The sequence below is a fragment of the Trifolium pratense genome, linkage group LG2, assembly GCF_020283565.1.
Source record: "Trifolium pratense cultivar HEN17-A07 linkage group LG2, ARS_RC_1.1, whole genome shotgun sequence".
Classification (NCBI taxonomy): domain Eukaryota; kingdom Viridiplantae; phylum Streptophyta; class Magnoliopsida; order Fabales; family Fabaceae; genus Trifolium; species Trifolium pratense.
The window spans coordinates 11008615-11029877 of NC_060060.1; the positions used below are offsets into that span (position 1 = coordinate 11008615).

Genomic DNA, 21263 nt, shown 5'->3' on the forward strand with positions numbered 1-21263 from the left:
TTCAAGAATGTAATGAAAGACAAAAATTGTATTGCAATCAAATCCTATCTTCATGTGGAGGGAAAATATTAAGGAAGGGAAAGTGCTTATTTATTTGAATGTACCATACACTGCCATATATCTAAAGTAACTTGGAGGTAAAGCACAAGAACTGTTAATACAAGAAAAACAAATCAAAAGAGTTAGGCATCAATCAGTTGAAGCCAGTCATTGTAGCGTAGTAACGCGATAGCATGAAAAACAAATCAAAGTGATGATCTTCATAGACATTTACAAATATAATTGAATATGTCGCTGCAATTTGCTGCTAATCAGTTTTCAAAGAAGTCACTTCATTAAGTTTTTCAACATAATCAGCATATAGATCCCTGCAGGAAAGGGAAAAAAAAACTCGTGTGAAATCTAAATGAATCGTTTGATCACCAATGGAAAAAGTAGAAACAGTCACTAAAGGATAGCAGCTTACATGGAGTGTTTAATAGCCTTAACAGCAGATTCAGCTGGTAGAAAGTCTTCAACATTGACTTTTTTGTTTTCATTCTTCTTATCTGGTATGGAAAGTTAAGGATACACAGCATATATGGGATTTTTTTTTTTAACAGAACTAACAGAAAAAATTGCAAGATTTATATTTCAATGGCGTAAGCATTTAAAGGGCCGCGGTGAAACGAATCATCTATGAACATATCGTTAATAATCAATCAGTTCTATGTATTAAGATGCAAATAACAGGATACAGTCCTCGAAAAATCTTTTAATTTCAGCAAGCCTTTGTGGAGGAAGCTGTTTGATGTCCGTGTAATGTTGGTACTCAGGGTCATCAGCACAAACTGCTATGATCTTGTCATCTTTCTCTCCCTGTAGCACATTGTTATAGTATAAAACAAGACCATTCATTTATTATTTTTCATCTAACAGCATAGTAAGCTTCTAGGATAATTGGTTTATTTACATTGTTCATATTTCAGGCTTACTAAGAGCTCGAGTTCGGGGCAAGCAAAAGAATAATCTAAAACAATTGCATGTCTTCGTCTAATGGTTTATGCTTATAAGTTGGTTAATGGACACACTTTCAAGCCAATCCCTCTAATAGTATTGCCAAATGTATTAAACAATTTTCCTTGCCCTATTTTCCTTTTTTCTCATCGGTCTATCGAAATATACTCCTACTCTAATCATATTACTCCGCAGCTAAAATTGCACAAGCGATTAAAATGTTAAAGTGTGTGTGCACGCGTGCAGTAGAAAACAACTTTTACCTGGTCAATCATGGGCATTAATCCAATAGCACGGGCACGCAGCAAACAACCAGGTATCACAGGCTCCTATTCAAGATACAATTGTTTCGATTTAAATACAGTTGTAACTTTCACAGTAAACAACAATTTCTGTAAAACACCTTGAATAAGTTCATTAAGCATTGTTACCTGCATCAGAACTAGGACATCCAAGGGATCTTGATCTTCACAAAGGGTTCTTGGAATGAACCCGTAGTTATGTGGGTAGACAACTGATGAGTAAAGAATGCGATCAACCTAAGTTATTCTGCCAATTTGTTAGTTATGCTTCAGAACAAATAAACACAAATTTCACAGCCAGAAACCAAATCATTATCTACATGAAGCAGGATACACTATTAACATTGAAACATCCTGTAACGCAATAATTATATATGAAGCCCCAGCACAAACACATTGATGCACCGGACACCGAACACACCTTCGATTTGAAGTGTGGTGCTACATAGCTCAATACTACAAATATCTTGAAATCACATTGCATTAAAAGTAATGGCCTTTATATTTTGGCATTGAATCAGATGAATTTAAGCAATGAGAAGCTATAAGAAAGAAGAATGGGAATGGCACCTTTGTAAGTCCACTTTTCTTGTCCAGTTCATACTTAACCTCGCTTCCTTGTCCAATTTCAATCACCTATAAATAAAATTGCCATAAATAGACACATTTTAAGGGTTCTTGTTAATGGTTCTTGTAGTTGTATTCATTACAAGATACAAAGAACAAACATTGCACAATAATATGAAACCAAAAATAATTGAGTGATAAAAATGAAAAAAGAAACTTACACAATTGAAAACTGATGGATCTTCTTCGCCTGCAATAATGGTAAATGCACAGATAGATACTGTTAAAACTAATGAGAGATTCTTGAAGAAAAAACAAGAATGAGAAAATAATGAATTAATAGAAAAGTGCTTATTGAGATGTGTAAAAGAGAGAAGAGATTTGAACTAACCAATTTCTAAGTCATGCCATGGATGAGCAGTATTTGTTTGACCAGCCATTTTCACTTGATTGATTTCTCTTTCACAACAGCAAAAAGAAAAAGAAAGAACAAACTGAAGAAGTTGAGAATAGAGAGGTTGTGAAAATGTGAGGTGTGACTCAGATATTTATATGCTTCTATTCTTTTCAGATACTATTTATTTATTCATGTGAGTGAGTGATCTCAGTTCAGTTATGTCAATCTTGAAAATAGGATTCCAATGGAACCTTCCAATTTCAGTGCAACTGTGTCTGTGCTGTAGTTAGTTAGTTAGTTAGTTAGTTAGTTGGTTAGTTAGTTACTGATTAGATCCACCTGTCATATTCTCAGCCCTCCAATCTACTACTACTGTTAGATTAGAGTGAAGTCAGTCTCCATATTAACCTACCTACCTTATCTTACTCACTTTTATTATGTGCTCCACCTTCACTCCAACTAATTACTACTTATATTTAGTAACTGTTTATTTATTCTTCATGCATGTAATTTTGCACTTTTCCTTCTATTTAGTATGTGCTCCACCTTCACTCCAAATTTAGTATCTATTTGTGAAGAGGCTGGAAAGATTATGCAGGAACTTTATTTGGGGATCCACATTGGAGCAAAGGAAGTGTCGCATGATTTTTTGGAGTAAGATTTGTCTACCTAAATATACTTGTGGCCCTAAGCTCTAGCTGATATTCGCTTGAGGCATCGTTGTTCAAACATTTGGAGAACTATTTGCCATGTTGATGCTCAAAGAAGTAGTTTGTAGTAGCCTTGGCATCATGTGAGAGTCTAGACTACATAACTGGAGTATATGCAGCATGTCAAGCCTTATTAACAGATTCAATTTTCAATTACATGAAAGTTGAAGTTCAGAAACCTATGCAACTGCAGATTGATAACAAATCAACTATTAAACTTAACTAAGAATCATCTCTCTGGTGTTATAAGTAAATAGTAGTATATTAAAATTGAGACTAGAATTCACTTTCTTCGTGATCAAGTTACTAGAGGAAAATTGATAACAAATCTTTGTCACAATGTTACAAGCCAATTGTTATAGTTCTAAGATGCATTCATAAATCACATATATAATCACATAACCACATAAATAAACACAAAATGAAGTCATATTATTACAATTATTATAGAGTTATTACATTACATTACATTACAATTACATGATCAATTTTCACAAAAACATACAAAATTGAATTGAATTCTAATCATAATATTCATATTCATATTCATATTCATGAACAAGACTATACTATAACAAGTCATGACTTTTGAGCTTCAGGACCCAAAATACCGTTCACCACCGCCGTAGCAACCAAAACACCGAAAACCTCAGCTCCAGCCACCACACCCGCCTGCGCCAAACTCCCAAACCCTACCGCCGTCTCTATTCCCTTCTCCGCCGCCTCAAGTCCTTGTTCTGCCGTCTCAAGTCCCTTCTCCGCTGTCTCCAATCCTTTCTCCGCGGATTCGAATCCTTCCCTCACAATCTCCTCAGCTTTTTCTTCCGCTTTCTTCAGACTCTTCCGTATACCAAACAGAGGAATATCCTGCGCCATAGACACTGATTCCTTCGCCGTCAACGCTGTAGATGCCGTGAGAAGGAACAACATCTCCCTTCGCCCTGCTTTTGGAAATGCTGTTGCGGAATTCGTAACTTGCGCTTTGCATGAAAACGACGTCGCATTGCTAACGACGAAACGGTTAATCGAGAGAGTTGGGAACGATGAGATTGCATACCCAACCATTGTTCCACACTCCACCACTATGATCCTCTTCGTCTGTGGCTACTACTGATTCTTCTGCTAACTTTAAAGATTTTTTTGTAATTACTACAATACCCTTTTCTTAATCAATGGTTATCAAACTGACACGTGTAGAATATAATTCAAGAAATAGTGTTGGTTACAAACATTAACTACTATAAATTACCCGTGCATTGCACGGGTTAGTTTTTACTTATAAAAATATAAATTATTTTATATTATGATATCAATTTTTTATAGTATTTTAATAATAATTAGATTAAAATATGACATTTTTTAGTAATAAATTTAAATCTACATTTGTTTATTCTATTTTTGAAAGCATATATAATATTTGTTTTGTGTGTTAATCTTTTAGTTCATATGAGAAATAAAATAATTGTTCCACCAAAAAATTGAAAGTGTATATTAATCTCTATACACCCTAACCAAGGATCAAAGGACAAAATCTTGAAATTTTATTTTTCTACGTTCAAAATTAAATTTTTTAAATTTTAAACATATAAGTAATTTATATTAAACAGTCATTCATTCATATACTTGTAAAAGTTTAATAAAAAAAAATACTTGTAAAAGTTTCAACCCCGTGGTCTATGAATATAGTTGGTAAATTTTGACATTATTAGGGGGACCGAACTTCAAACCCTAAATTCTCTATTTCTCTACATTGAGTCTAGTCACTAATATAACCTATAGAAATTTCATCCCATGTATAAAAATTTGGATGTTCCACTCATCATAAATATATCAGAATTTGGATGAACCTTCATCCTAAAATATTTCTAGCAAAGTCATTGGTGACTATATTTCCTATTTTTTTGTGGATTCGAATTTTCATTGTTCATCTTAATGGTCTCTTAATTATTTTGTGCGACAATTTTAATGACAATATTTCACTCTTTTTTTTTCTTTTATGAATTCATAATTGACTAATGTGTTTATTGACAACAATATGAATATTAACGAAAATATTTACTAATAAAAATTTAAACGCCGTACATAAAGTGTTTAAAATATTTAGTTAATAATATTTATAAAAATTATTTCTTTTGAAAATTTAAATGTATTCATGTTAAAAAAATAGAATAAGATGTCAAAATATTTCCTAAAATATTTCTAGCAAAGACATTGGTGACAATATTTGCTATTTTTTTATGGATTCAAATTTTCATTGACCATCTTAATGGTCTCTTAATTATTGCGTGGCAATTTTAATGACAATATTTCACTCTTTTTTTTCCCTTTTATGAGTTCATATTTGCTTTGACTAATGTGTTTATTGACAAAATATGAATATCACGAAAATATTTACTAATAAAAAAACAAAGACACGTTTGCATGAGTTTGTTGCTACTCCTCTGATCACTCGTAATAAGTTAAATAAAAAATGAGAAAAAATACACGTTTGAGAAAAGAATTGAGACTCCTAAATCGAACTTTTTTAAATATGAAATAAAACAAAGATAAATGTGTAATCTAAATAACCACGGGTAATGAAATCATAGATGAAATCTAGGACAAACTTACAACATTAGCAATGAGCCTATTTTATAGGGAGGTTGAGCTTAAAAATACAATATTTTTTGTTAGAATGTTTGTGAAACTTTTATCTATACCTTCAAACATATTATTTAGTATTAATAGAGTGTGACTTTTATGTAGACCTTGAAAAATATTATTTATTGGTTAGATTTAATTAGACCTTTAAACATATTATTTATTATTAATTTGTTATTAATATAATGTGTAATTCTACCAAAAATATTAATAATGTGTAATGCATTCATGAGAAAGGATGATCGTAAAACTAAAATAAAAAATGGACTCTCATACTCATTTTAGGATTAAAAAAATTAAGACAAAATCTCCGGTTATTCATTCTTGATATTTACATAGAGTAGAAGTACTATAGTAGTAAAATAACAATCCTTTATTGCAAAAAAAAAAAAAATAATAACAATCTTAAGAATGGAGATATCTCATATGAATCTTCTTCGCAAAATATTATTATGTTGCGACCTAATTGAATTGAAAGTAAAATAATTTGAACAAATCAAAATATACATCTCCAAAAAATTTACATATATAATAATTGAAAATTAACAAAATCATTAATAATTGAAAACAGTACGTAAAAAAAAAAAGTTTGGGAATGGAACGTTCCATATATCCTTGCTTTAAGAAATATTTAAAAAAATTATCTGAGAACATGTAACGATGATTTCTATGTTCCAAAAGAGACTACACCCACCAAAACCATATTAATAGGATAAAATAATTACAATAAAATAGGGAGATTAAACCTAACCCTCTCAAAATGAATAGAACATATAACTTGACACAAATGAAGTTTGTTATTAACAAAGCTATTACATAAAAACAAAAGAACTAATGAAGAAAATAGTTGGAATCTAACCCTCTCAAGTAAATATATTTAATATTATTTTCGAAATTTAAATCAATTTGAAAATTCAAATGTATTCACGTTAAAAAAAAAGAAGAAAAAGATAAGATATCAAAATATTTCTCGTAAAGGTCATTGGTGGATGAGAAATTCTTAAGTGAGTACTTACCTAACAATTAATGATTAGACACATCCAATAAAATAATTACATGTAATTACATGTAGTAAAACCATAATAATTAGGGCTGGGCATCGGTTCGGTTCGGTTTGATTTTGGGCTCAAACCCTAGAACCAGTCGAACCAATGAGTGACATATACATAACCATAGCGAACCAATTAAATACTCGGTTTGGTCGGTTTATGATTTCTCGCGTTGACTCGGTTTCGGTTCGGTTCAACGGTTTAAACCATTTTTTAAAAATTTTGTTTTTCTCAAATTTTTAATTAAAATTCGCCAAATACAATTGCAGGTTACTTGTGTCATTTTTTGTTCAAACTTTTTCCCCTAATTTTTAGGCTTTAAATTTAGCCATATTGTTAGCCCATTATTTTCTATTTTTTTTATCCAAATATCTTGTCCAAATCTTTGGTCTAAATTTTTAATTACTTGTTTTTTCAAATGATTATGCTATTAGTAGCTATATGCTTGATAATAATTAATAATAATAAATTAATAACGGTTCGGTTTCGGTTTGCAATGGGTCGAAAGCTTCCAACCGTAAACCACCCATTTAATGCCTTAATATCCACGGTTTACACAATTCCAACCCACGATTCCACAGAAACCGACTCGAATGCTCTCTTTCGGTTTGGGCCGAACGGTTTCAATCAGATTGGGTTGGTTGTGCCCAACCCTAATAATAATAAGCAAATATGTTAAAAAATGCAATACACATATGAGATCAACCACAAGAAAAGACATTTGCGTTTCCAACAACGTATAAATTCAATAATTAATACATATATTATTCTTTCTTTTTTTTCTTGTTTTCTTTTTGGGTTAAGTTCAACATATATTTTTTTTTGTTGGTCAAGCATATATTTTTATTTTATCTAAAAAAAAAAACATCGTGGTACATATTCTTTTGGTATTTTTTTCAATTGTGTATAAAAAGAGAACAAATATATAAGTGTGATTGAAATTGCCTGCTAAGAAATATAGAATTAATGATTTAAAAAAAATTGGAACAAAAAAATTACAGAAGAGCTTAAGGGGGGTGTATTGGATTAAGATTTTGAAAGACTTTTTTGACAAAAAAAGTCTTGAAGATTTTAAAAGATTTTGTGAGATTATATTAACTTTGTGAGATTTTAACAAACTTTTTTAAAAGACTTTTTACAATCAGGATTTTTTAATACAGGATTTCAAGAATTTATGACACAGATTTTCAAGATTTCAAAGTAATTTATGGATTTTTAAGATTTCGTTAAGTCAATAAATTTTAACCAAAAAAAGAAAAACACAAATATCAATAAAGAAAACAATTCTATAAAAAAAATGAGAAGATTTCCGTAAAATAAAATTGTAAACATTGAATTGTAAAAAAAAATTTGAAGAAACAAGTTAACCTTTTTTTTTTTTGAAGGAGAAAAAAACAAGTTAACCTTGTAAAAAGAATAACACAAGATTGCATTTTTTTATTTTTTTTGTAAGGAAGTATGATTGCATCGTTGATTGCATTTTTTTAGGGGAGTATTTGATTTTGTGTAGGTGTCAAATGTACAACACCGATGAATACGAATTCTTGAACAATAAGCTCTTTTTTAATACTCTTGAACAATAAGCTTAACTAATATGTTATTAGTGATTGAAGCATATGATTTGTTCTTTGCGATGTGAGTGAACATGAGTTGTTAGATCTATTGATTTTGTAGTGTTAGTTTGTTACATTGAATCACAAAAAGAAATTAACCATAATCATTGTTAATGAAAACTATATTGGATGGATTAGTAGATATCTGAACACATAGCCCATTGATATCGATAATCTATGTGAACCTATATGAACAATAGTAGCAGTGAACGTGGTGAAAAGAAAAAAAGATCTTGGCATTCACCGGGGTTTGGAGAAGAACGTATGACGGCAATAGGAAAAAAGTCTTTGAGAGAGTATGAACAATCTCAGGGTTTGGAGTGAGATTGTTTCAGAAGTGTAGTATTTATATTTTCAACTAAAAAGTCTCATGAAATCCATTCCATAACAAAATCCATCAAAATCGGTAGATTTTTGAATACCAATGGACATTTTATAAATGACAAGAAATCTCAATTGAATACCAACAGATTTCATTGCCCTGAAAAAAAATCATAATTGTTTTAATTGAATACCACAAGATTTACTTAACTTTTGTAAAAGTCTTGATTGAATACCACATGACTTTTTTAAAAGAAAAAAGTCTTTTAAAATCCCATGAAATCCTAATCCAATACACCCCCCTAATTGAATTTGAAACAAATAATAATAAAATAAGAGTGGTTGATTAGTAGTGAGCTATTGGATAAAAAAGATAAACAATGCATTTATGTCTATTGTCTTTTTAATTTTAACATATTTGTTTATTATTATGGTTTTATTACATGTAATTATCTTATTGAATGTGCCTAACCATTAATTGTTGTAAGAATTTTTCTGGATGGATTCAAATTTTCATTGACCATCTTAATGATCTCTTAATTATTTTGTGCAATAATTTTAATGATAATTATTTCATTCTTTTTTTCCTTTTATGTGAATTCATATTTGCTTTGACTAATGTTTTATTGACACAATATGAATATTAACGAAAATGTTATATTTTCTAGATTGTTTTTTTGGTGTTTTTTAGTTTTATTCTGGACATGTTGTATCTCTTTGATGTTCTGCTATCATATAAGAACAGGACTGAGCTTATGAGCTCCATGCTTAAAGTTGAGCTTTGGTTTTTTTGAGGCTCTTATGTACCAGACTTTGCTTGTATTGTGTTTTAGCACTTCTTGTGCTCTTTTCTCTATTTAATTAAAAAAATTGCTTTTCCAAAAAAACTTATGTTATATTTTCTAAAGAATTGAATTCATTTAAGTAGAAATATTTCAAAATTGCCATTGATATATTTTTTATTAAAATAAAATATTCTCTAATATATTTTTTATTAAAATAAAATATTCTCTCAATTTATTTTGAATTTAAAATTAAATTTCAAAATCATAGAATATTATTATTATCACATCACATATAATCATGATTCATTTTGGTTATGTCTTCAATGTATTTAATTTTTTTTATAGCCATTGTACCCAAGAAAAAACCTAATAGGAAATAAATCATGGACCATGTTAATATTAGATTGATACGTTTTATAATTAATATATTTAATCATTATGGTATTTAATTTGAATTCATTTAAGTGTATGTGTTTCAAAATTGGTATTAATATGTTTTCTAATTAATTGAAAATTTTCATTCTTGTAACAAAAAAACATTCTTTCCATTTAAAATTTCAGAACCATAAAGTCAAAATAAATAATAATTCAGAACCATAGATGACTCATAGCGTGCCATTTTTTTATGTTCTTTTTTATCAAGTTTTTTCTATGTGAATAATAAACAGGTTTATTTTGCATATAAAAATAAAATAGACAGATTTATTTTGCTTATATTAATAGAACAATAACATTAGTTGATACTACTAAATTCTAATTTGTATAAGGAATATTGTCATTCTTCTACATGGATCTGCAAATAAAAAATTATATCTCAAAATTAGTACGATTATAATTATTTATAAACATCATTTAAGTACAAAACTTATATCAACAAAAAAATGTAGTAGAAAGATGTAAATTAAAGATATATACCAACACATTGCAATTTGGATCGTCGGCTTCACTACTACAAATAAAACAATGAAGAGTCACGAAAATTATAAACTTGTGTAATGTTCATCCAAAGACCTCTTATAGAATAACAAAGAGACATAACAAAGAGACATACCTGAAATCTGATTTGTAATGTTCATCAAAAGACCTCTTATATAGAACAATGAACATGAGTATATAAGTAATTTGCCCAAAATGTGTAGTTAAAACCATTACTAAAAATTAATTAAAAATATATTGATTCCTTTTTTTGGAATATATCAATGTTTTACACAAAATAAAAATAAAAATTTCACACAAATGAATTATTTGGACGTACATGAATAAAAAAAATTAAATTTGCATAACTAATTAATATAGAAATTAGACCAATCGTTAGTTGGTCAGTGGTGATTGACGTTGAACTTGTCTCGAACCAGATTAAATTGGTGGTGAAAACAAAAAAATATAGAAATTAGTAATTTTTCGAAATTCATAAAAAATTGATTTTTTTTTGAAATAATATATTATAATCTATAATTTTTTTTTTATTTTAACCATTTTGATCTAGCTAATGCAAAAACTATATAGTAAGACAATAATTAATAATTAATTTTTTAAAATAAGCTAAGAATCTCGTAAAATTGGAATATATTGAATGCATGATCATCAACGGACGTGGTAATGCAACTTCAAATATAAAGAAACCACCAAAGTCTCAACCAAGTAAAATATTTCCTTTTAAAATTATTTTTAATAGGTGCATTAAATTCGATTTATAAACAATAATTGAAAAATGATTGAATTTCCAAATTAGCCAAAGATTCTAAGTAAAATGATATCATCATGTATTAGAGAAATTGCAAAGGCCTTCATAGTTAGCCACATAGGAATTGGAGAAATATTAGAATGCCACATAAGACATGGATCAAGGAAATGGTGCCACATAGGAATAAGACCATGAGCGAGAAACTCCTAAATATATAAATAATAGATAGATTTCTTTCTTGAAAAGAGTATAATATGAACATGTGAATCATGTGCACAAGTTAATAATATCGTTATAATGAATAAGAATTTTATAAAATTTATCGTTGGATTTAAAGTGTGTATCATATATATTATCTATGTCAAATTTTAAAGAAATTGAAAATCATATGATATGTCATTGACATCCATCAAAATTAATGGTATTTAATAAAAACTCATAAACCTAATTTTGATGGATGTCAATGACATATCATATAATTTTTAATTTCTTTAAAATTGGACACAAATAATCTATATGATATAAACTATTATTCTAACTGTGGAGCCTCCTCCTCGATAGAGGTTGAAATGCAACATTATGTGCAACCTCCTCCTTCATTTTATTGATGGATAATGGGAATACAAGATGCGATTGGGAATAAAGCTACAAGTATTTCATTAGTTAAACAAAAGAGAGAAATAATTAAATAGAAAATAAAATGTGTATTGGTTATACCTTACACAATTAATTAGGGGTATTTAGGTCCAAAAATAATTAATGCAAATAACAATTTAAAAAATCTTATATTATTACGGAACACATAAATTTTCACTCATCATAACACTTAAATTCAACATGTACACTTTTCTTATCGTATGTATGTATATCTTTTTTTAGAAAAATTAAAATATCTCCATATTTTTTGTAATAAGGTCTTATATATTATTATGGAACAAGTAAGGATTTTACTGATCATGTAAACAAATGCCACAAAAATGACAACTTTTTAAGAAGTTTGATAGACAACTTCTTAACATAAATTTTCCATTTTTGTTTTCTTGATAAAAATATTTTGAGTTCAATTTAATAGTTCAACTTATTTAAGTTATTAAGGGCCCGTTTGGTGCACAGGATAAGAGACAGGATATGATAACTGTATCATATCCTGTCGCAATCCAGTGTTTGGTGATACAGCAGGATATGATAAGTTAATCCTGAAGCTTATCCTATCCTGTCTCTCTAGTTATAATTCTTATCCTGAATTTGAGCTGGGTTATCGGCAGGATAGGATAAGAAGAAAAACAAATTACTGATTTATTTTATAAAATATATTTTAAAATACATAAAATAAAATTAATAAAATATAAATAATAAAATAATTAATTTTTAAATATATATGATTTTCTCACAGGGGTAATTTTGTAATTTATATATTCTAAAAAATCAAAATTTTACTAAAATTACAATATTTTAAAGTAAAATGATTATTAAAAAATTGACAAATAGGGATATTAATTTAAATTTTATAAAAAATTAAATATAATTCTTTTGCAATAGTAATTTTATTATTTACGTATGAGATATATCATATATTTATTTGGCTTATCTAACATGTATATATTATTGAGTTATTTATTTGATCATGATTCATATAAAAAATTAAACTTGATTATTTTCCCATGATTTTTATTTTAAATTATATAAAGTTATTTGATTACTTATTTATATTTTTTATTTATAAAATTCAAAGTATTAGAAAATAATTTTAAAAAAATAACAATTGTTTTACAAGAGTAATTTTGTCAATTAAATATGTTATATATGTTATCATATTATTATGAGCAAATATGTATTAAAAACAAAATATAATAGTTATCATGTTTGTTATCCTGTGTGCATCAAACATATGATATGATAACTGAGTATAACTGTTATCCTGTTGTTATCCTGCTGTTATCCTATCCTATCCTTATTCTGTTTTATATCCTATCCGGTCACTATTTTATCAAGAAAACAAAAATATTAAGAAGTTGTCTATCAAATTTTTTAAAAAGTTATGATGTAGGAGAAGGAAAAAAATACCAAACTTAACGGTTTATTAGTTACTTTAGCCGTTTAACAACAATATCATAAGCGTAATTTTTAATATTTTCCTTTTTATAAAAAAACATTTTCCTTATTTATTTGCAAATTTCATGTGGATAAATATCTAACACCTGCAGGGTCAAAATGGTGATTTACCTTACCGTTCTTCCATTTTTCATTTCATTATTTTTTTTTCACATTTTGCGCCATAAAGCAAAATCTAAAAACCCCCAAAACCCAAACCCTCATTCAGTGAAATTGAACCAATCTCATCTTTCCCTCTTCTCGTTTTCTCTCATCGGAACCGAAATTCTCCGAATATCACAATGGTTGAAGAAGCTCCAACTGCATCTGAGACTTCCGTCACAATGCCTCAACCAACTGAACCTGTAGCGGTCATCGACGGAACCCTAAACCACGACGAACGCGACAAAAATGGAACCACTGTGAACGCCACCATTGAATCCGACGCTGCAACTTCTAGCGATGCTCAGAAGTCTCTGGAATTGGCTGCTGAGCTGATGGATAAGGGAAACAAGGCTATGAAAGAGAACGATTTTGCTGAGGCTGCTGATAACTTCAGCCGTGCTCTCGAGATCAGGTCCGGCAACGAAATTATTTTTGTGGAGCTGATTCTGTTTTGATTGATTCGTTTTTCGCTAATTTCGTTGTAGATTACTCTATCGTATTTGCTGGTTTAATTGTTCGTATGCTTTGAATTTGATCAGTTGGTTAAATTATTGAGAATTGGTTAGAATTTCGTGTTCTCGGTGTTAGGTTATGGATGTTCTAACTTCTAAGTGTTTTATTGATTAGGCACACTCTATTTGAGTTCAATTCCAGTTTCGGTCACAATTAAGTAGTGCTAGGAATGGTTAACCTGCTTAGCTGCTTGGTTATAGACATTTTTATTCTCAAAAGGAGCATGAAATTATTCAGCGCAGGTTTTAAAATCTGCATTGTTGAGGTTCAAGAATATTGATTGATGGAATGAAATCATATTATCCTTAATTTTATATATTTTATATTTGAAATATATCAGCGAGTATTATGGATGACATTTGATGTCAAGTAAACTATGTATATTTATCAATATCTTAGAGATTTCAGAAAACCCTAGGGTTGATATGAAGTATGATGTAGCTTTTGCACTGCACCAAATACCAATAGAAAATTATAGCTAATTTGATACTTTGAGATTTAAATTCCACCAGCAGAGTTTTCATTTTTGTTAAACTAACTTCATGATCTTATAGGACCCCATGTACAAATCAATTATATGTCCAAAGGAGAGCGTCTAAATATTTTCTAAGCTTCGTTTTGCTGTACTCACAATGTTCTGAATGAGTTTTAATCAACAGAGTTGCTCATTATGGTGAACTTGCTCCTGAGTGTGTTCACACATACTACAAATATGGCTGTGCACTGTTATACAAGGCTCAGGAGGAAGCCGATCCTTTGGGTGCTGTTCCCAAGAAGCAGGATGGGTCTCAACATGGCTCTGATAAAGATGGATCTGGGAAAAGTGCTATGAATGCTGAATCCTCGACTGCGTCTTTTGCAAGTAATGTTGAGCAGGATGTGACTTCGAATAACCAGGAGTCAGAAGTGGTTAATGGTCAGTGTGTTGCTTCTGCTATTTTTTACTTGCTTCTAGAGGAATGATAACATTTTACTAATTTGGCTGGCATTTTTCTAAATAAAAGCAAAAATATGTGATGTTCCTTATACTCTATTTTTATGTGGACACGAGTTAACTTGATTTATGAGTTGTTTACTCAATAAATAGGAAAAAAATGTTCTAAGTTTTCTGTGTCCTAATCAGGTCATTTTTTTCTCTCTGACATGTGCGCACAATTGGCACTTATTTTGAGGTTTGCGGATTAAGTCTGTGGCACTGAATAATGCATTTTATACATGAAATTTGTGAACATTAACTCCTGAATTGTAGGGAGTACACATTTTGTTTCACAATGTCAAGTTGTCAACAATAGTGACCAAATGCGATAGTTAGCAAATATCATTGTTGGGTTGTAGATTAAGTGCATTATTTCATTCACTTTACTAGGTAAATTTATGGTTTCATAATCAACTAAGTTGTATTCTGCAGAGAAAACATGTTCTTATTGTTAGTTGCGTTCTTTTGAAATGTGAAACAGTGTCTGGTAAGAACGAGCAGGAAGATGATGCGGATAGTGACACTGAAGAGTTGGCAGAAGGTGATGAAGATGAGTCTGACCTGGATTTGGCATGGAAAATGCTTGATATTGCTAGAGCCATTGTTGAAAAGCAATCTGCCAAGACTATGGAGCAAGTGGATATACTATCAACATTGGCAGATGTTGCTTTGGAAAGAGGTATTTTTATTCTCTTATGTTTATTTTAAATTTGACCAACACTCTTCCCCAAACACACCTAAAAGGGGATACAGTTATTCTAAAAGTTGAATTGTTTTTGGGATCTATTTTTTACAGAGGATTTTGAAACATCTCTGTCAGACTACCAGAAGGCACTATCCATCTTAGAACAGCTGGTTGAACCAGATGACAGAAACATTGCTGACATGTATCCTTGTCATAATTCTTATTTTGATGAGATATTACTTATGTTTAGACTTTTGCCAGTTTAATTGTTAGGAAAAATAAAACAACATAAGAGTGTCATTAAATTGCTTACTTCACTTATTTATAAAGTCTCCAATTTAGGATGATCAATTGTGGTCTTTCACTTTAAGCCAGTTTAACTGTTAATGAAAAATGAAACAACATAAGAGTGTCATTAAATTGCTTAATTCACTTATTAATAAAGTCTCCAATATAGGAATGATCAATTATGGTTTTTCACTGCTAGACAACCTTAACTTGTGAATCAAGAAATTTCCGTATATGCTTGTGTTTGGAGGTTGGTTCTAGGCCTGAAGAAGCTATTGCTTATTGTGAGAAAGCGGCATCTGTTTGTAAGGCACGTTTACATCGTCTCACAAATGAAGTGAAGAGTTTTTCAGATTCGGCATCTTCTGCTTCCAAGTTAGAGGGGGATGAACAAACATTCCCTGGATCTGAGTCTAATACCTCAATTGTGGATAAACAAGCAGAAATTGAAACTCTTACAGGTCTCGCAAGTGAACTGGAAAAGAAGGTAGACTTCGTAAACAAATAAATTAAGTTTGCCTATTTGTCTTAATGTTATTTTGATATAACTTGGAATATATGGAATTGCAGCTTGATGATCTACAACAGTTAATCTCGCACCCAAAATCCATTCTCGCTGAGATCCTAGGAATAGCAGCTGCCAAGGCAGGCAATGGAAAGGAACCATCTCTAGGAAGAGTGGGCTCCTCACAGTTGGCTACTGCCAACAGCAGTGGAGGCTTTGACTCTCCAACCATTTCAACCGCTCACACCAATGGATCTGCTGGAGTCACACACCTTGGTGTGGTAGGAAGAGGAGTTAAGCGATCATCAAATGCTAGTGCGGCAGAAGCAAGCATATCAAAGAAACCAGCATTAGAAACAACTGAAGACAAAGGTGATGGAGGCGACGCGTGATGTATATACTGGTCCCAGTTCTTGTGTATGGAGTGCACATTTTGAACACTGAATGCTTTCATACAGTTTGGTGAATGTTTGAACTATGGGTATGACCAATTCATGCAAATTCCATGCTTGATTGATTTCAAGAAAGTGTTATGCCATATTTTTCATCACTGTAGGTTTATGTGTAGCTAATTGATCTCGTCGCAAGTTTCAAAAGACTTGAATGTAACAACTTCAAAAACCATGAGATTTTTTTTTATCGATTTATAATCACTGCCCATCATTATATGCATGTTACTTAAATGTTTGGCGCTGGTTTTAGGTTGAATATGCGATGATGATTATAATGATGATTACATGATGCATTTTTTTGTTTGTCACTAAAAATAAAAGTTTATGGACCAGAAGTTGTCTCCTTCAACGGTGAATTGGAACCTAACTAAGACTAAAATATATATTTTCTTTAAAGAAAACAAATTGGGAAAGGGTAAAATTTTATTCATTAAAGTGACATTAGCGGTCATTTTACAAATGTATATTTTTTAACAACATCATCCCTTAATCCTAAATTTATTTAAGGCAAATGCTAAATAGTGCCCTAGGGGCACTTGTTAAGGATTCAAATTTAAAAAGTTTTACTTGGAAATTGTGTAGTCAATACAACAAAAGTCTATATTTTGACGTTTTCTATGCACAATTTTTATTTTATTTCTTCTTTTGATTCCTTAACTAGTGTCCCGGGGCACTGGTTAGCAAGACCTTTTATTTAAAAAATAATAAACGTATATTTTTTAACATCATCCCTTCATCCTAAATTTATTTAAAAAATAAAAAATAAAAACGAATGAAGGGACTAATAATTAAACTATGTGTTGTAATCCAATTTTCTCATTCATTCAATAGAGAAAGTATATTCAAACTCATTTCTTGATTTCTCTATCATATTACAAATGTTAACAAGATCATCCCTTCTCTCTAAATTTACTCTATAAACAAATGAATAAAGAAACTAATAGTTAAAATTAAATAAATGGATCTACTTTCCTCCAATCTATAATAGGTAGATTCAGAGGGCAGAATTAAAGAATATTGAAGGTTCAATTAAATATTTAAACGCTATGAACCTCAAATATATATATATCTCTATATATTTTGCATTGTGAATCGTTTGAAGGAAAAAACAATTGCACCACTAAAAACAATTGCACCACTAATTCACAAGATTTAAACTAATTTCACTTCACCTATTTTTTAAACCCTTGAACCCCATCTGGTCATGGTTACACTACCGAGTAGATCCGTCATTATTTATGCCACAATTTTTTCATGTTATTATAAGTGTCTATACATATCCATTATGCACATTATTTTATCCTAGAGATTATTGCGGTATCTACAAGGTCTCACACTCATTGTTGTGATCCTTAATCTATGCAACTTATCAAGGTTTGAAAGGAAACAAAGTAGTGGGTGCAAAATTCAATCATTAAAATGGAAAATATAAAAAAAAAACTTTACTTTTTAAATTCATTGTAAAATTGATCAATCTAGATTATAAATTTATAATATAGTCTAAATTCATAAATTTTAAAAGCAAAATTTTTCTTATATACAAGATCGCAGGGAGTACTAACTAATATCACCAGACATTGGTTAAGGAAGATAAAAGAAATAAATTTCACATTAAAAAAAGTATCTTTTATATTTTTAAAAAGTAAAATATACAAGATTGTTTTTTGTTTATTTTTGTATTTACCCTATGATTTCCAGGAAAATGCAACTCCTATAATCGAGTTGAATTTAGTCGTGAGGTAAATAAAATGTAACCAAAATTATTTTCAACAGAAATTAAACTCTTAATGGAAATAATTAGTGGTCAAACTTTCGGTATTCTAGGGTACCGTTTGACCTAGCTTTTTTTCCTCTTCTTTTGAGCTTATGCAAACAGCTTATGCAATTTTTATGTATTATTATAAGTTTTTTCAAAGTAGTTTATGATAAAATAGCTTATAAAAATACAATTTTGACTAGTATGAACTTATAAAATAGCATAAAACCTAATTTATATTGCATAAGCTGTTTGTATAAGCTAAAAAAAGGAAAAAAAAATTAGGCCAAATTAGTTAACATCTTCCATCACCAAAAAAACTAAGTAAGGCGTTATTATCTTCGGCAAACTAGCCGTCCCCACTAGTGAGTATGGCACATAAGAGACAAAAACCATTAACAAAGCAAGCTTCGATGCTATCAAGGTACTAGAATTTATAGGAATATAATATATACACCCCCTAGTATAAAATCATATGATAGTTAGATCGAATACTCATACAAGTCATACAACATCAATACACTAAATCAACATTTACAGGTTGCACAAAAAAATGTGTTACAGGGTAGAATGTGCAACCTGTGGTAAATACTCCTGGGGGGGATGTGGTAAACATTTGACTACCCTTTATGGAAGTATTGATGAGGGAATGCATTGTATGTGTAGATCATGGCCTGGTGTTGTTATACGCTCTCAACAACGCTCAAACACATCCAATGATCAACCATCAACATCCAATAACAACTCCTCTAATGGTACAACAATTTTGTTTTGTTTTAGTCTTTTACTTATTTGGCTATGTATCAATTACATGTCGACTTAATTTATGAATATTTGAATTGACGGTGAGTTTGACAAATCTCATCGCGTTAGTGTGATTTTGCGAAAATTCTAGAGTACTATTTGTTTGTGTGTCAAATTAGTAGTTTCATATTCACCCTTATTTACATCGTCTCATCGTGTTATCTAACATGGCGACACATTGTAATTGTAATTTGGCAAATTTTCATCTTGATATCAAATATAATATGTACTCCTTAAATTTAAGATTTCGTTTAAGAAATCGAAATCCAATTTCACAGTTTGAATTTTGGAACAATCATAATTGATTACGAGTAAATATGATTTTACCTCGAAACTGGTTCTTAATTTGAAGCTACAATTTGTAGTTATTGAGTTTAAACGCGTTTTTTACGTACAAAAATATAAACCACTTACTCATTTTAAGTAAAATCAATTTTATAAACTCAAATCATACGTGTTTAATTTTATCTTTTGTGAAAGGTTTAAAAAAAAAAAATTAGTTTTTGTACCAAATAAAAAAAAAATAGTTTAAACATTAATTGTGGTGTTGCTTTTTTGTAGGAAATGTGGATCCACAAAGTTCTTGAAATAGTTTCGGATCAATGCTGATCTACAGCAGATCATATTTACGATTGATGAACGTGCAGAGGGAAAGTGATTGATATTGTGGGGTTAATTTTATTGTATTATGTTACAACAAAGTGTTCAAGGGCCTTTTGATATTAATATAATAATATAATGTAGGATTGGTGATCATGTTATAGTGACCAACATTAACCTGCATTCTTTTCTTTGTTAATCAGTCTATATATTATTACTAATAAAGAATAAATCCTCTGTTCTTGTGATGTACTATGTTCAAATACTTCAATTCGATCGGGTAGAAAGCTTTCAATTTAGGAAACTTTGTTTTATATTCTCGGGCAAATACATTATGAGATCTTTTAAGCAATAACGTGACTCAAATTAAACAATGCTATGTGGGTTAATTGGTGTGATTAGGGGTGTAAGAACCGGTTGCAGCGCCTTTTGAACCAACCCGTTTAACTCGTCATTTATAACAGGCTGGGTTGGAGCGTCAGGTTGGAGCGTCTTTACATTGACCAATGATATTGTGTCAGGGACGAAAGTACGGATAATAACTATTGTAATGCTACCATGCAAAACCACCCACTTTCTTCTACCTTTTTGGATTAAAATATTTGTAAAATATAAATTTAGATGTAAGATTAGTGAGACATACTTTAGAGTTTTTAAAAGAATATATGAATATTTAGAAAATATAGTTGAGCTGTTTAAATAATTTAAAATTATGAAGGGGTTCATTTAAACTACTAAATTGAGTGTTATCGACGTGTATGATTTAAGAAACCAAAGAGCTAGAGGTAGTAATCAATCTCAAACCTTGTTTTACAAGCATGCCTAAAAGAACACTATAGTTATATAAAAGCATTGGGGGTGTAAAAGTAAAATAGTGTGACAATAATAGCAACTACCCGAAGCATAATTTCTTCTACTCCTTTCATGGGCCAACCATAGCCCAATAATTTCGGGTTAAGGCCCATTAAAATCCCCAAACGTTCACAGAAACCCTAAAAAGCCTCTCTCCCGTAACGGAACTCGTGCCCTATAAAAACCAATCATGTCTTTGAGTAGTATCATATCATAGCCACCATCTATGTTTTTTCCCGAAATCTTAGGTTGAACTTGAAGCATTTGTACTTACTTTCGTCTAGTTTAATGTAACATTTCTTGTCTTTTTCTATGTCTATGTTGTTGTTTTATTCATTTGTTCAATTTTTCATGAACAAATAAGATCTAAGTTGTGGTTTTCTCTATGATGATGAACAATTGATGACGAGTCTGATCCATTCATAATCATGACGACATATCGAGGCATTTGTCTGAGAGGTTTCCACTCTAATTTTTATTTGCTTATTAATTTTGTTTATATAATTTCAAAA

General features: G+C 30.1%; 3 protein-coding genes and 1 non-coding gene across 4 annotated transcripts; 2 read left to right on the plus strand and 2 right to left on the minus strand.

The window, feature by feature from the left end:
* Nucleotides 1-82: 82 nt before the first annotated feature.
* On the minus strand, nt 83-2318 carry LOC123910048 (soluble inorganic pyrophosphatase PPA1-like). Its single transcript, XM_045961075.1, has 8 exons — nt 2257-2318; nt 2087-2115; nt 1869-1934; nt 1428-1535; nt 1260-1325; nt 738-858; nt 467-548; nt 83-368 (listed from the first exon to the last, which is right to left on the minus strand). Exons 1-8 carry the CDS (start codon nt 2303-2305, stop codon nt 308-310), a joined length of 582 nt encoding a protein of 193 aa, XP_045817031.1. The 5' UTR covers nt 2306-2318; the 3' UTR covers nt 83-307.
* Nucleotides 2319-3319: 1001 nt separating this feature from the next.
* LOC123910049 lies at nt 3320-4091 on the minus strand. The gene has a single exon (XM_045961076.1). The coding sequence runs from the start codon at nt 4035-4037 to the stop codon at nt 3552-3554; it is 486 nt and encodes a 161-aa protein (XP_045817032.1). The 5' UTR covers nt 4038-4091; the 3' UTR covers nt 3320-3551.
* Nucleotides 4092-13298: 9207 nt separating this feature from the next.
* Nucleotides 13299-16947, plus strand: LOC123908620 (protein NASP homolog 1). The gene is made up of 7 exons (XM_045959312.1): nt 13299-13379; nt 13414-13732; nt 14493-14749; nt 15291-15488; nt 15606-15696; nt 16005-16269; nt 16353-16947. Exons 2-7 carry the CDS (start codon nt 13458-13460, stop codon nt 16677-16679), a joined length of 1413 nt encoding a protein of 470 aa, XP_045815268.1. The 5' UTR covers nt 13299-13379; nt 13414-13457; the 3' UTR covers nt 16680-16947.
* Nucleotides 16948-21131: 4184 nt separating this feature from the next.
* Nucleotides 21132-21212, plus strand: LOC123912073. The gene has a single exon (XR_006810937.1). It is a non-coding gene; the product is annotated as a small nucleolar RNA SNOR75 (small nucleolar RNA).
* Nucleotides 21213-21263: the final 51 nt, after the last annotated feature.